Source organism: Typopeltis vanoorti, chromosome 1, assembly GCF_054136105.1.
Source record: "Typopeltis vanoorti isolate ZY-2024b chromosome 1, IOZ_Tvanoo_1.0, whole genome shotgun sequence".
NCBI classification, from domain to species: domain Eukaryota; kingdom Metazoa; phylum Arthropoda; class Arachnida; order Uropygi; family Thelyphonidae; genus Typopeltis; species Typopeltis vanoorti.
The window spans coordinates 60,011,547-60,027,172 of record NC_143549.1 but is presented as its reverse complement, the minus strand read 5'-3'; the positions used below and the strand labels follow the sequence as shown (position 1 = coordinate 60,027,172).

At 37.0% G+C, this 15,626-nt stretch overlaps 1 protein-coding gene across 1 annotated transcript in view; it reads right to left on the bottom strand.

Annotated features, from left to right (window-relative positions):
* The window catches only part of MAN1 (LEM domain-containing inner nuclear membrane protein MAN1), a 296,543-nt gene extending 292,630 nt beyond the window's left edge, over positions 1–3,913 (bottom strand). The window contains exon 1 of the mRNA XM_090397559.1: positions 2,664–3,913. Within this exon, the coding sequence (XP_090253685.1) occupies positions 2,664–3,399 (736 nt within the window). The 5' untranslated portion in view covers positions 3,400–3,913. The remainder of the gene's footprint in view (positions 1–2,663) is intronic.
* Between the last annotated feature and the right edge of the window lie 11,713 nt (positions 3,914–15,626).

The window sequence follows — 15,626 nt, the reverse complement described above, 5'->3', positions numbered from 1 at the left end:
TTTATTACTATCACGCAGCTGAAACATTTCCTCTGCATCAATCCTATAAAAAGCTTTCAGTAATTAAAATGTTTCTATCATATCCCCTCTTCTCTGCCTATCAACCAACCTCTGCAATTCACAAGCTCTCAATCTATCAATGTAGGGAGCATTTTTTTACATCACTCACCAACTTAGTCACTCTTCTCTGAACCCTCTCCACAGCCTCCTCATCTCCAAGGAATCTAGGAGACCAGACCTGAGCACAGTAATCCAAATGTGGACGTATCAATGCTTTATAAAGGGGAATAATAACCTCTTTATCTTTGGATGTCAGTGTGTTCCTCAACAACCAAGTAATCCTATGTGCAATCTTGAATACCTTAGCAATGTGTCCCCTGAACTTCATCTCCCTATCTACCAACACCCCTAAGTCCCTAGCCTCATTAATCTCTTGGAGTACTGTTCCATCAATGTAGTACACAGCTGGTAATTCTTTTAATCCCAAAATGCATGACTTTACACTTTTCCACATTGAACTGACATCCATTACCTTTTGCCCATTCTACCAGCTTCATTCTGCAAACTTTCAACATCAGCTTGATTTTTTTATTGCACTACCCAACTTTGCATCATTAGCAAACAACTGTATATCTCCCTTTAAGCCATTTCTTATATCATATTGTTGTCATATATAAATTATAACAACAATGGCCCAAGCACAGAGTCCTGAGGCGCACCACTGGTCACCTGCCTCATCCTGGACTTGGCTCCTCCATACACCACCTTCTGGTATCTCTCCCTGAGCCATTCTCCTATCCATATCACCAATTTAGTATCCATTCCCATCTTCTCCAATTTGGGTAACAGTGTTCCATGGGGTATCCTGTCAAACGCCATGACAGGGCAACTTGTATATAGAGACTAATGACTTCAAATCAAATGCCTTAGTATCCCATAATGCAAAGCACATATCCTTACAGGCATAATGCTATGCATTATGGAAAGGGCCACCACCCAGACCAGTTCTGACCTTTATTGAGATCTCATCAGTGAGCCAAACCCAGAAGTGATACCATGGTTAAAGTAATGCAGAAATCATATTTCCATATACAAGTAGCCAAAAGGTGTCACACCTTATTATTAAAATATTCTGGATTAGAGATAGATGTTCAAAGTTTTTCCACTTGTTATATTATAAATTAAAGATGTCAAGAAATTACATTCTTGGTTTCATCCTTTATTCAAGTGTAAGCAAACAAAGTTTGCAACTCATATATATAATATAAGTATATAATACTCAAATATAATATGAGATATAATACTCGCCCTTATAATAAATTAAGATTTAAAAATTAAGATTTTCATAAAGTTATTTTCAGTTTAGATATTCATAACATTTTCTCACTAATCCACTCCTGCTAAGAAAGCTTTCATATAACTCTGGAGAACTCTAAATGCAATGTTTAACAGTTTTTCGTAAGTGCTAGTGTAATGGATAGAAGGCTTCAAGTGGATAGTATAACTGCTCACCAACTCACAGGTCATAGATTCAAGTCCCGACATGGGTGTTTGTAAAAACTTGCTCTGGATGTGCTTGTATAACTACTTGAGTTTATAAGGCTTGTCCTAAAAATTTCCACTTAATGATTTCGACTCAACAATCATTTGGATCCTGTCCTCTTGCACACTATAGAGGTTTGAAAAAGTCTACTCATCTGCCTGAAATATTGCAATTTGAGGAGGGGGGGGGTTACAAAAGCTGCAGGTGTCCAAAATAAAAAACTTCTTGCACATAGTTATGGTGTTGGTTTTTGCAGCATGGTAGCTCACCATTGAGTTTCTACAGTTCAGTCAGTTTTAATGAAGCCCCTTAGGTTGGAAAGAAAAGTTCCAATTCCATATAAGTTGGGAATGACCTTCATCAGATCTTTTCAAAAGAATGTAGGTTAGCTTGTCTCCTACAGAGATAGAATAATTTTCCTTCCCAAAACTGTGTTTTTTTTTTTTTTTTAATTCCAAAACTAGGCAAACCAGACAGGATAACATATACAATTTACACAAATAAACATATATTTAGTCATAAGAGTAACCATATTATCGATACATTTCATAAGGATAGTTATGAAAACCAATTTGATTATATCATTAACTTAATGGCCTTTAAGTACTGCAGATTATTATTTGGTCAGACCATCAAAACTACCACTTGATTGAAGCCAGTTTTGCTTAATTATGGAGACATGAGAATGATCACAGAGATTGTTACAGATTTCTATAACCTTCTGTAATGCTGCATGCTGGCAATCATGCAGTAGATGCGTGCTACAAAATACAAGAACTACCTCTGCAGCCCTAATGATAGTTCTATGCATAAGAGTTAATACAACTAAACATTCCAGTCATGTGTTCTAAACACATATTCAGGAAAAGCTGGAACTGAAGTCTAAAAATGCAAAATGCTGACAGTTATGGATATAGCATTCAGCACAATTTGTCTATTCAATAATGCATTACCACACAAAAAAAGGTATTTTTTACATTCTATATATTCAAAGCATACAAGTAGAACACTTGCTAATTAAGCAATGGCATAAATTGTGTTTATGTAATATAATTATTTGCACTGTTAAAATATGAATACATTAATGCACTTATATATTTATGCATGAAATAAAAATTACCTGATATATTATGATGATTGTTGCAATTCTTTTCAGTTTGCCATCTCTGGAAAATATTTTCTGAATGAGAATCACTCTTTCTTCCACTTAACAATGTACTGCTAGCAGAACTTCTGTAACTCTGATCATCTCTATTTGGTGTACTTGTTCTTGGGTGTGTGATATTTTGAGATGAGGTGCTAGTCCTGCTATTAACTATCTTAGTATCCTTATTATAAACATTCCACAATGATGTCCTCAATTTATGTTTATCACTATCAATATCAGAATCAGATGAATCAATATCAAATGTATCCCGGCTATATCCTAATAGTTGACTCTGCTTAGGGGATAATCTTTTGCTACTAAATTTAGAATTATTTACAGGTTTTGAAATAGGTATTTTAAAAACTGAACGTTCAGTGGCGGTTGGTACCGTTACAAATTTCACACCATCTTGCAATAAAACATTTTGACCCACATCAGTCTTCGTTACTCTGTTACTATTTCTTCGCCGACGTTGGGGCCTTCGATCTTCACGACTGGATAATTCACCTTCATCTGAACTAAAACCACTCAAGTTGAAGTGTGTGTTTTTTTGAAAGCTGGAGTTACCACGATGTTTTTTATTATCATCTAATAGTCGGTTTAGTTTTCTCTCCCACACGCATCTTGTAGTTTTTGTAATAGGCCCAACATTTTCACCGAATTCCGCTAATTGTCTTCGAAGTTCCGAATCTGACATCTGCGATACCATGTTGGCCTTTAGGTAACAAATGCCTAGGGCTAAAATCCACTGATTATGGCCAGGTTATTACGGAGAGGACAAAATCACTCCATTTTTAATAAAACGGAAAATCAAATACACAGAATACAGCATTTTACCTACGTTTTCTGCAGTTATAACTTACGCAGCAAAAAGAAAAACAATATAGAGGAATATACATTCACATATGAAGGGGATAAACGAAGTCTTGATTCTATTATTAGGCCTAAATATTGTTTACAAACATTAATGGTTACGTTGGAGTAGTTCCTCAATTTCCAATACCTTATTATGAACCATTCTTAGGATGATACTTTATATACGTGAGGTTACATGAATCTGTATACAAATTGATTTCATTGAAACAATTAAAGAACGCTCCAGTTTTCTTGTTGACTACGATACCTTCCTGCCATGATCCAAATTATCAAAATATAAACTAAAGTTAAAACAATTCTACCCAAAATTACATAAACTATATTGGAGCTGGCAAATCGCACAGCCAATGAACTTGAAATTATTTTAGAAGTTAAACGCGACCCCTACATAGAAACTTAAGAGTAAATACTGCACAGCAACCTAAAACTTAATACTCTCTACCATAGCAGAGGTTTTTTAAGACGTAGAAATATGGCTTAAAACAAAGGTTTTCCGGGATTTTTGCAATGAAATAAAATTAGGCTTTAAGTGTTATTAAGTGTTAAAAAAATCTCAAGTAATGCTTATACTTTACTTATTAAGCACAAGTAATGCTAATACTACAGCACACAATTCACACAATCTATCAATTAAAATGCTTAAACAGAAACTCACATCAAATCTTATATAAAATTTCTTTGAACTCTGAAAATTTCTCTGAACTCTGAAAATTATATATATATATATATATATATATATATATATATATATATATATATATATATATATATATATATATATTGGTTTTTTTTACTCCTTCTCCCAAGTAAGCAAAACATGTAAGTTTGCACCTGAACATAGTTCAAGTCTAAAGGTAACACCAGGGCAACTCGTTGTAAAGGTGGATAAAGCTCTGATCACTATTCTTAGTATTTCCCATAATGTAAAACACATCTCACTAAGAGATGTATACTGTTATACATTGTGTGTGGGGGGGTCACTACCCAGTATTTCAGGGTCTAGCTACTCACTGAGGAAACCTCAAAAAAGGTTGAAACCGGTCTGGGTAGTGACTCCCCACTCATAATGTATAACAGTATACATCTCTTAGTGAGATGTGTTTTACATTATGTGAAATACTAAGAATAGTGATCAGATCTTTACCCAACTTTACAACGAGTTGCCTTTGTGTTACCTTTAGACTTGAACTACGTTCAGGCATAAACTTAACTGTTTATGCCTGAACTGGGCAGAAGGAGTAAAAAAACCAAGTTTATAAAATTACTTGGTATCCTTAATATATATTATACCCAGGGTAAAAAACTTTTCACATCTTTATCTCATCCAGAGTTTCTTATTCAAAGTAAAAGCACTTTGTAGCAACTTGTATAAGTAAAGTTGATAAGGCTCTGTATTACTAAAAACCTTGGTATTTCAGGGTTCAACCGATCTGGGTTCAACCTTTTTTAGACTTGAACTACATTCAAGCGCAAACTTAACTGTTTTGCTTACTTGGGAGAAGGAGTAAAAATACCAAGTTTATAAAATTACTTGGTATCCTTAATATATATTATCCCCAAGGTAAAAAAACTTTTCACATATATATATATCATGGTATCACACAGAACAAACTGCTGGTTATATATATAAAGAGGGGTTTTAATATATATATATACAGGGTGTTCGGGATAAATTTGACAGTTTCGTAAGGAAAAAGAAAATCTTCTTTGTATCTATTAAATTTAATGAATTGACAAAAAAACATTACAGGCAGAGTTAATTACAATACTATCAACAAGATTTACTCAAAATAACCACCATTAGCATCAATCACAGCTTCAATTCTGCTTCGGAACCTCGAACAAGCTGATGCTACAGTCTCCCTGGGAAGGCCCGAAAAACTGTTTTAATTTTATCCATTAACTGGGCTTTTGTATTACTGGAAGTGCGATTGGTGTCTTTTTCAACTGCGCCCCATACAAAATAATCCATGAGGTTAAGGTCTGGGGAGTTTGGAGGCCAAACATTTGGACTGGTAAAGTCGTAGAAATTTTCAGACAACCATTTTTGACTTTTCCCAGAGGTGTGGCAAGGGGCCGAATCCTGCTGCCATACATACGGCCTACCATTGGCTACCCTTGTTATCCAGGGTTTGACTACAGTTAGCAACTCCACGAACAAAGCCCGAATTCCAATGCCAGGGTTCTTCAACACCTGTTCCTGCAGATTTGCGAGGAATTCTGCTGTACGAACGCAATCAGATCGTCTGCTAGGGATCTTTCTTCTTGCTACATCCTCGTAGTCACCATTGCAAGTCTCTAGTTCATGCCTGATTGTTTTTACTGTATTCAGGGAGCATTGGGCAGCAGTCGTAATATCCTTATTTTGATGGCGGGCACGAATCATCATGATACAAGTTATTCTCTTCCATGATTCAGGTGGGTTCCAGCTATCCATCCTTTCTGACATCTTGTATATGAATGAAGAAGGGTCCAAACTTTTAAATGAAGAGAAGTGTGTGTTAATACATGTAACTTACGGAAAAATATAATTAATTATAAATATGTCAAATTTATCCCGAACACCCTGTATATATATATATATATATATATATTAAACCCCCCTTTTACCTAGCTCTCGGTTTAAGTCATTCAACTCTTTTCACAATATATATATATATATAGATAGATAGATAGATAGATAGATAGATATTTTTTTTTATTTTTTATTTTTTATTTAACTTGTTAAAATAAACATTACACGATAGGCAACAATGACTATTTACATATTATAAGTATATATTTACAGAGAAAGAAAAAAACATTTTCCTTTCGGGTGTACAATAGAGATATATATGAATATTCAAAATTAACAGTTCAGTTTCATTCTGAGTTATCATTCAGATGGAGCACATTGTCGTCGTCAATCCAGAAGAGGGTACCAGTTGGATTCCACTCCACTAGGAATTTCGCGACAGTTCTTGTTTCTTTGAAGTGCTCAAGTTCCAATAGAAGCCTGCTTTTTAGTTTCCGACGGAGGATGTGCATGAGGGTTTGTGCAGCTTCAGTGATCGATGGGTGCTGGTTACTTCTTGTCTGTTTTAGGTAAAAGCTGTAGATGACGGCCTTAGCGCAGATGAAGATGAAATTGCATGTTCTGTGTCTGTTTTCTTCTGTGTGGACTAAATTCCAGTAGTCTTCTTGGCTGTGTGTGTAGTTACAGGTGCTAGAGGCGGTATTCAGGGCATAGGTGATTATCACTTTGTTTGCAGGGCAGGTCAGATATGTGTGTTCCAGGGTGCCTGAAACGTCACAGAATGGACACAGATCCGTTTCTCTTAGCTTAAATTTGTAGAGCTTTGAAGGAGTTGGTAAGATGTTATGCCATAATCTCCACTGTATTTCGGAATCTGGTTTGGCACATTTTGATTTATATGGCAGATCCCACTGAAAACTGTGTGGTATATGCAGCCTTGTAGATGAGAGTGTTAAGGCTGAATATAAGAATGGTGAGGATGGGGACACTGACATGAGGAAGTGGTATATTTTCTTGTAGTTGGAGGGATGAATTGGAAGTGAGGCTTCAGATTGTACAAGATGAAATATTGGCCCCGAGCAGTTTCTAGAAGGAATACGGATTTCCTGAGGTGTAGCGATATCTGGATAGGCTTTTATAATGGAGGCTTGCAACTGTTGATATTGTTTTTCAGTTTTTGCGTTATTCATTGGTAGGCTTGTGAGTGCTTTCCACTTTAGGGTGTGGGTTAGGAGGTCTCCTATGACTCTTATTCCTGCCCAGTTCCATGTAGGGAAAAGAAAAGGCTGGCCAGTTGTGATGGGGGGGGGGTGGGGGGGGGGGGGGGTGGGGGGGGGGGGGGGTGGGGGGGGGGGGGGGTGGGGGGGGGGGGGGGTGGGGGGGGGGGGGGGTGGGGGGGGGGGGGGGTGGGGGGGGGGGGGGGTGGGGGGGGGGGGGGGTGGGGGGGGGGGGGGGTGGGGGGGGGGGGGGGTGGGGGGGGGGGGGGGTGGGGGGGGGGGGGGGTGGGGGGGGGGGGGGGTGGGGGGGGGGGGGGGTGGGGGGGGGGGGGGGTGGGGGGGGGGGGGGGTGGGGGGGGGGGGGGGTGGGGGGGGGGGGGGGTGGGGGGGGGGGGGGGTGGGGGGGGGGGGGGGTGGGGGGGGGGGGGGGTGGGGGGGGGGGGGGGTGGGGGGGGGGGGGGGTGGGGGGGGGGGGGGGTGGGGGGGGGGGGGGGTGGGGGGGGGGGGGGGTGGGGGGGGGGGGGGGTGGGGGGGGGGGGGGGTGGGGGGGGGGGGGGGTGGGGGGGGGGGGGGGTGGGGGGGGGTCTGGTTGATTTAGAGACAGCGTTTAGTAATTTGCCATTCCATACTATAGCTTTCAGCTGACTGTGCAAGACACAAGTTGAACTTGGACGTCTTTGCGTAACATTCCTTTCATGAAAGCATAGGTTATGGAGTTCTATGCTTAGTTTTTGGAAAAACCATTATAACTGTAGACGTTTAGAACTTCATTTTGTTTTATGTTACCCCAAATTGCAGTTTTCTGATTTCCAATATTGAACAACTAAATGTATAGCATATATTTCTTATTGAGTTACATGGCTTTCTCAGCACTACAATAATATTCGATATAAGCTCCACCGTTGGAAAGCCGACAACGGAACACGTATCTCGTTACATCGAGTAATGTAAGATACATGTATGTAGCCGGAGTAAATTGATCCCAAGTCAGTGTAACTTGCCCGTGGGATATGCCTGTGAGAAAGGAACAAGATTATAGAGCGACGTAGTGATAGGATGACACGTTGCAGGCCTATCTTTTCGGAAAATATTGACAAAGTGGACCATCTGAGGTGAACAATCAGTGATACCATTACTGAGATGGAAGCACAGGGACTCAACTGCAAGTGCTACCTGAAGTGGACGACTCACCACACTCACCGAACATGACCGTAGGGTGATTCGAAGGATAATGTGTAAAAACCGCCATTCGTCGGCACGTTGAATGCAGAGTTCCGAGCATCGACCGGAACACGAATCCGCACAAAAACATTCAGAACCGAGGCTCGCAACATGGGTTTCCATAATAGGATCGCAATATGCAAGTTCCACATTTATTAACCGAACCAACATACAGCGTCCTCTTCGGTGGTGCAAAGAGTACACTGGGATGCGAAAGCTTGGAAAGATGTGTTATAGAGCAATGAGTCACGCTATACCCTCTACTGAGCAGATAGAGGCTTGTCTCGGATGCCTGCTGAACACTCTTTCCAGATTGCGTAACCTCAACTATGAAATTCGGAGGTAGCGGAGAAGGTATGATAGTTTTATTTTATTTTATTTTATTTTATTTTTCTGGTTTGATCAATGACCTCAACGGTCCAGGACCTCATTACATGCATAAAGGAAGAATGGTCCAAATTTCCCATCGGGTGGAAAGTATGCTCCATAGGATTGCTGCAGTGATCGCAGCTAAAGGAGGGCCTATATCGGGCTTGTATCTTATTAAGGTGGAGTAATAGCTGCTTCTTCCCTGCGCTATGGTGTCCGTTGACTTCTTTTCAAGCAGTATATAGAAGGATGCTTCAAAACACGTTTTTTAAGTTGGCATATAGAACACTTCAAGTTCGTTTCATGCAAATGGACGTTCTTCTCTGAAAATGATAAAATGTGAACTGATTTTTGTTTTTTAATTTCAACCTTTTTGGTTCAAGTTTGACAGTCTGAGATGCACAGACAATCGTATTATTTCACCATTATTTATTATATTTATAATATTATTATATAATTTATTATATTATATATTATATTATATTATATTATATATTATATTATTATATAATTTACTAAATAATTTTCATTAATTATTTAGTAGACTAAATAATTATTAAGAATGAAGAAAAGATTTAAAAAAAAACATGTTGAGTGTTTAGATTAGGATAACGTTCTCACACTGAATGATAAAAATCATCTACTTCCTAAAGTGTATACGAATTAAATAATATGAGATGGAAATCTCTGAATTCATATGATTAGTGTTTTCCTTTTGTACTCCAGTGAGATATTTCAGTTTCCAAAATTTAACCTTATTGGTTTGCTTTGTGTGCGAAATAAAAAGTGAAAATGGAAATGAAAAGATTTCACTAATTGAGACTATATATATATATATATATATATATATATATATATATATATATATATATATATATATATATATATATATATATATATATATATATATATATATATATATATATATAAAGCTTCATAGTGTAGAAATAACTGTGGAATAATTCTCATCTACGTAACTTTTATTTCGTAGGGTTATTTGAAACGGGAGTACGAGCGAATTAAGGATATGCGGAATTTTGTTGCTACCAGACAGACCGCCAGATCGTGAGTTTTTGCTTTCTTATTTGTATTATTATAATGTATTATTACATCTTCTAATGAACAGTGTTTTGTTTCTTTCAATGGAACATGTCGAGTTGATGTTAGAAAAATCATTTAAAGAGTGATAAAAAAAATGACAAGATAGAAAACGACTAGCCGCTCATGTTATGATAGCCCTTAACATTGTTTTCAGGTCGTTTAACAGTTTTTTAAAAAAAGGTCCAAAACCTGAGTTTGCAGGTTGTACATATTTTACACAGTATAACGCTCATCAATCTGTGCAGATGACGCTTCGAGGAATGAACTGAAGCAGACTTTATGCTTATGCAGTTAGTGAAAACACATTCCTTTGTAAACGTAGAACAATAAACACTGTTTCTTTGTGTCTGAGTAATATCTTATCTGAGTTCATATCTAATATTTCAGAAAGTGTAACAACTTACCGATTTCTCTTCTCTTTTAGCTTAATTTTTATAATGGAAAAAGAAAATGTGAACACCACCAGCAGGACATTTCGGCCAAATTAAAGAAATTCATTGGTAAGTAACTCGAGTATCTAGCTTTGTGCAGATAGAAAGAAACGACTACATCGCAATTAATTATATTTATTTGTCGAATTGATCGAATGAGCTATGGAGGCTAGTAACATGTTTTTCCAGCCTCCATAGCTCATTCGATCTGTACGACCCCCTCCCCTTTGATGGGATGGGTTCGAATGCCATTCATGACTCTAGGATCCTTATCAAGTCTTTTCGACTAAAGGTGAGTTAGCCGGTCTTCTACGATTTATTCCTGGAAATGCAGATATTTCATCTCTCCGAATGGCAAACCGTTCCCGTGGATTTTCTACTTTTCAAGAAATTAGGTGATTTTATTTTGTTACCAAGTTTGAACCTAGTCCAGGCAATTTTCATAACGGACTATCGGGTTTGAAAATACAACAGGCAACTGCAAGTGACACCATGAATTGCTGCACACTCTCTACTTTGCTAGCTTAGTCCTGACGACAAAATTAAATTTTTAATTCCAGAAAACAGCTAAGCCAAAATTAAGGAATGCGATGAAAATCTGTTACCACACCATTTTGAAATATGACATTTCGTTAAGGACCATTTCGGAGGAATTGATCTTATTATATTATTCCTATTATTATTTACGCTCTCGCGTGGACCCACACTTTTTACCGTGTAGGCTTTCCTAAACGAAATCCTACAGAATAGGTTGGTTACTTCTTATTCCCGGAGGTGATTTATGTCTATACTTGTGTTCACGAGGCTGGTTTTCCTGTTCTGGGGGACGAAAAACCCGAGTTTCGGGCTGAAAATACCCCCTACCACCGTATGAGACTGGCTAACTCACCTTTAGTCGAAAGAGACCAGATAGAGGTTCCTCACGTCAATGATGGAATCAAACGCAGGTCTTTCCAACCCAAGGGCTTCGTCTATACTGAATGAGCTACGGAGGCTCATTATATTATATTATATTATATTATATTATTTAAGAGCGTGAACCATTTCCGCTTTCAATGAATGTCTGAGAAAGGGAAACGAATCTCTTTGCAGATGACCAGACGTCCGGCATTTTTCCTCAGTACTTCTTATAAACTACTCTTATCAAATTTTAAACAGAAACTCTCACAGGCTTGGAATTTTTTGCTTATTGTGAATTCAGTAAATCTTATATGCTTTTGATTTTTCTCGTCTGTGTTATTGGTAAAATAAGTCAGGATGTGGATGTCGGCCTTTGAAGTAGTGATTAGTAGTAATTAGAAGTAATTTATTTATTATTTTTAACCTTCTTATAATAATACAAAATGTTGAGCAGTCATACGTATATGTAACCTAAGAGCAAAAACTCATCCACGTTACGATATGCATAAAGTTACAAAAATGTATGTAATGCATTTTCTTTATATATACATATGTACATGCATATAATATATATATTACATATTATGATAATATCATTACATAATAAAATCGCAGGAGACATGCTAACATGCACAGAGAAAGTTGCATGACCTTTCATTAGGAACAAAATAACAACAAAGCAGTTAAACAGCATTCACATATTTACGTTTTACACATGAGACTGGATCTTTGAATACAACTATGCTAAAAACCAATAATTTATGCAATTATTTTTAACAGAGCTTCCTCATTTCTGTGGGAAAATAAATACTCTTTGATTAGAGTTTTCTATTTGTTTGGGTTAGTTTCATTTCTTATTGTTAATGGTAGTGTGTTGAATACTTGTGGCGCTAAATAAGTATAACGTTTGTGTATCGCTTCTTTATTTGCTTTTGGAACTATATATTTTAAACCCTTGTGTCTACTAAGGAAAGCATATTGTTTGATATTTATGTATTCGTCGTTCTTTTTTAATGAATAATATAATTAGTCCTTATAAGGACTATCTTAAAGGGGCTAAGCAAGAATGCTTTCCATCTTCCCCGTTATCTGCAGAGGACAGTGTAGGGATAAGGTGTTATTGAGCTATTAAAGCTCTGATCAGTGCAGGAGGGTAACAGCAATAGTTGAGCCTCAGTTAGGACTTCATTGGCTACAGCATTGCCATTCATTACCCGCCAAGGGTATTAATCACCGCATCTCACGGTCGATATGAATAATATAATAATACCCTATAGACGTATAAATATCTAAGGGGTAGTATGTTTAGTGTGGTGTATTTATTACACATTACAGTATCCTTATATTTGTTTCTAGTTAAGATTTTAATAACTTTATTCTGAGTCGAGACTAAAGGTTTCAGCGTAGTGTGCGATAGATTCCTCCCCAACCTAATATGTCATATTGTAGTGTGCTTTGAACCCAGGCAGAATATAATATTTTTAGCATATTTAAATTTAAGAATTTGTTTAGACAGTAAAGTCTGTTTAACAAATCCTTACTTTATTTACGACATCGGTAATATGCGGTTTCCAGCTTAAATTACTATCAGTTTTTAATCCCAAGTAAGTTGAATTTGAATTTGTCATGCATTTTCAATCATGCAAAATTAATTGTGCAGTGAAGTTCATTTTGGAAATTCCAGTCAAAATGAAGTTCATTTTGACTGGAACCAATTTGTTACTTTCAAAAGATCAGCATTCACGATGGTTTTCATTTGTTCGGCTGTGTCTGTAGAGAAATTTAGTACTGTATCATCTGCAAAAGTATTTATTTTACTGTTTAGTTTAAGATTGCAGAAGTCATTGATAAATATATTAAATAAAATTAGTCCCAAAACAGATCCTTTGTGGTACATCGCTGTCTACAGTTTTTGGATTTACAATAGCTGTTGTTTGTTTTTAGAATTTTTGATCTGGCATTTAAGTAATTTTTGAACAAGTTTAGGGCAGTACCTCGTATTCCTATGACTTCTAATTTTTTGTTTAAAATTTCATATGACACTGAGTCAAAAGCTTTGTGTATATCTAGAAATACTGCTAATGCTGGTTTATGTTCATCAAGGGAGGCACAGATTGTGTTTGTAAAGTTCAGTAAAGCGTATTCTGTGCTAAACTTTTGCTTGAACCCAAATTAATTCTTTGAAAAGATGGTGTGCAAAAATTTCACGATGGATTCCCTTTGATGGATTCTCTTCGATTGCCGTTTTCTCTCTATGGTGTGAGCAAAAGCGTGTCTTGTGCTTTAGCCTTCCACGTTCATTTTGGTAATCTAAGACATTAATCATGCAGTCTACTTTTACAGCCATTACAATAAGCGTTCTCAGTCTCAGTGACTCAAAGGACTTGTTGCAGGACATCCGTAGGCGTTTTAACGTAACCTTGATTAGAGATTAGCTATCCCTATGCAGTTAAATTTCCATATTGAGCAGTAAATAATAATATAAATACAAAAGAAATAAATAATGATGATAATGATAAATTGAGAGGTAGAAGTTATACCTGTGAAAATCATTGATATAAAGTCTTAGGTTAGCTATACTGAAGACTAAGGGTGAAGATCGACAGATCAGTCTTCAGAAACGTCATTAACAACTAAATGACCTCACCTATTCTCGATGAGAAATAAAACGTGTTAGCGGATAGTTTTTTTTTTTTTTTCTTATAACGAAAACATTAGTTTAGAGTAGCAGTGACCATAACGTGGCTCGCGCCCACGTTCGTCAAGTGGCACTTCACGATCTACCAAAAAAAAAATAATAATAATAATAATAAATAAACAAAAAGAGAAGAGAAGACAACAGAAAAGAGGAACAAAATAAAAAAGAAGGGAAGAGAAGGGAGAGAGAGAGAGAGAGAGAGAGAAATGGTTAATAAAAATAACTGCAATAAAAATGTTTAATTCGAAACACAATAAATGAAATTCACTTTGAAGTAGAATAATTTTAAAGTCGAAGCACAACAATTTTAGTTAGTTATTTATTAGTAGAGCCTTCCTTGTATCCATTTTCTTAGTAAGCACCTTAAAATTAGGTGTGTAATTAGAAAAAGCACTTCTTACAAGCTCGTTTCAACCTCGCCATGCGCACATTCACTTACCCCGTATCGAATCGGTCAAAGGTTGCGGCTCTTCCAAGTCTTATGAGAATTATTTTGGCTCCAGAAGAACACGTAGTTGGCTACCCCTGATTGAGGGTAAATATCGAGGAGAGAATGGGTGGATTTATATGTTAAAGACTCATAATGAAAACCAGTGGAATGATTGTCTAAAATTCGGAAGGGTGTCGTCACCAAACAAAGTACTATTGTCTTAGGCGACCCATGAACACCGAACAGTAAACAATTTTGTAATTGATCAGAAAAAGATAATAACGATCATTTACTTATTATGAGATAAGCAGCTGATTGCTGAGATAGTGATTGCAAGTTTGGTGATGATAATTTATCTTTTCTCTCTTTTTTAGGTAAACAATATAAAACGAAAAAAAAAAAGAAAAAAAGAAAAAAAAAACAAGTAGAAAAGAAAGAAAAGATTTCTTCTTAAGAGTTCATATTAGGGTTCAGACAAATAGATCACTTTTAAGGGAAAAAATCATCTAGTCACAAATCATATGATAAGTAACTTAACTGGACGGACATAAATAAATAGCCACAGAAGCCTTGGAATAAAATTTTACTTTAGGTTCATGGAATGTCAGAAGCTCCATACCACGTAAATAGGAATGCTGAGATCGCCTTCACTATAGGGACGTAAATGAATAGCCACACAAGCCTTAGAGTAATACTACAGGATTAGTTCCATGGAATTGCAGAAGCTTGTCAGAAGCTCCATATCACAGAAAATGGAATGTATAGATCGTCTTCGTTGGACCGACTTAAATCGATAGCCACACGCGCCTTGGAATAATATTTTACTATTAGGTAAAATGGAATGCCAGAAGCTTGTTATTAGCTCCATAATATGGAAATAGAAATGCTGAGATCGTATTCGCTGGACGGACGTAAATAGATAGCCACTCAAGCCTTGGAGTAATTCTACAGGAAAAGATTCATGGAATGCTAGAAGCTTTTCCGAAGTTCCATATCATGGAAATGAGAATGCTGAGATAGTCTTCATTGGAGGAACTTAAATAGATAGCCACACAAGCCTTTGAGTAATACTACAGGAATAGGTCCATGGAATGCTAGAAGCGTGTAAGAAGCTCTGTACCATGGAAATAAGAATGGTGAGATCGTCTTCACTGGACGGACTTAAATGGATAGCCATA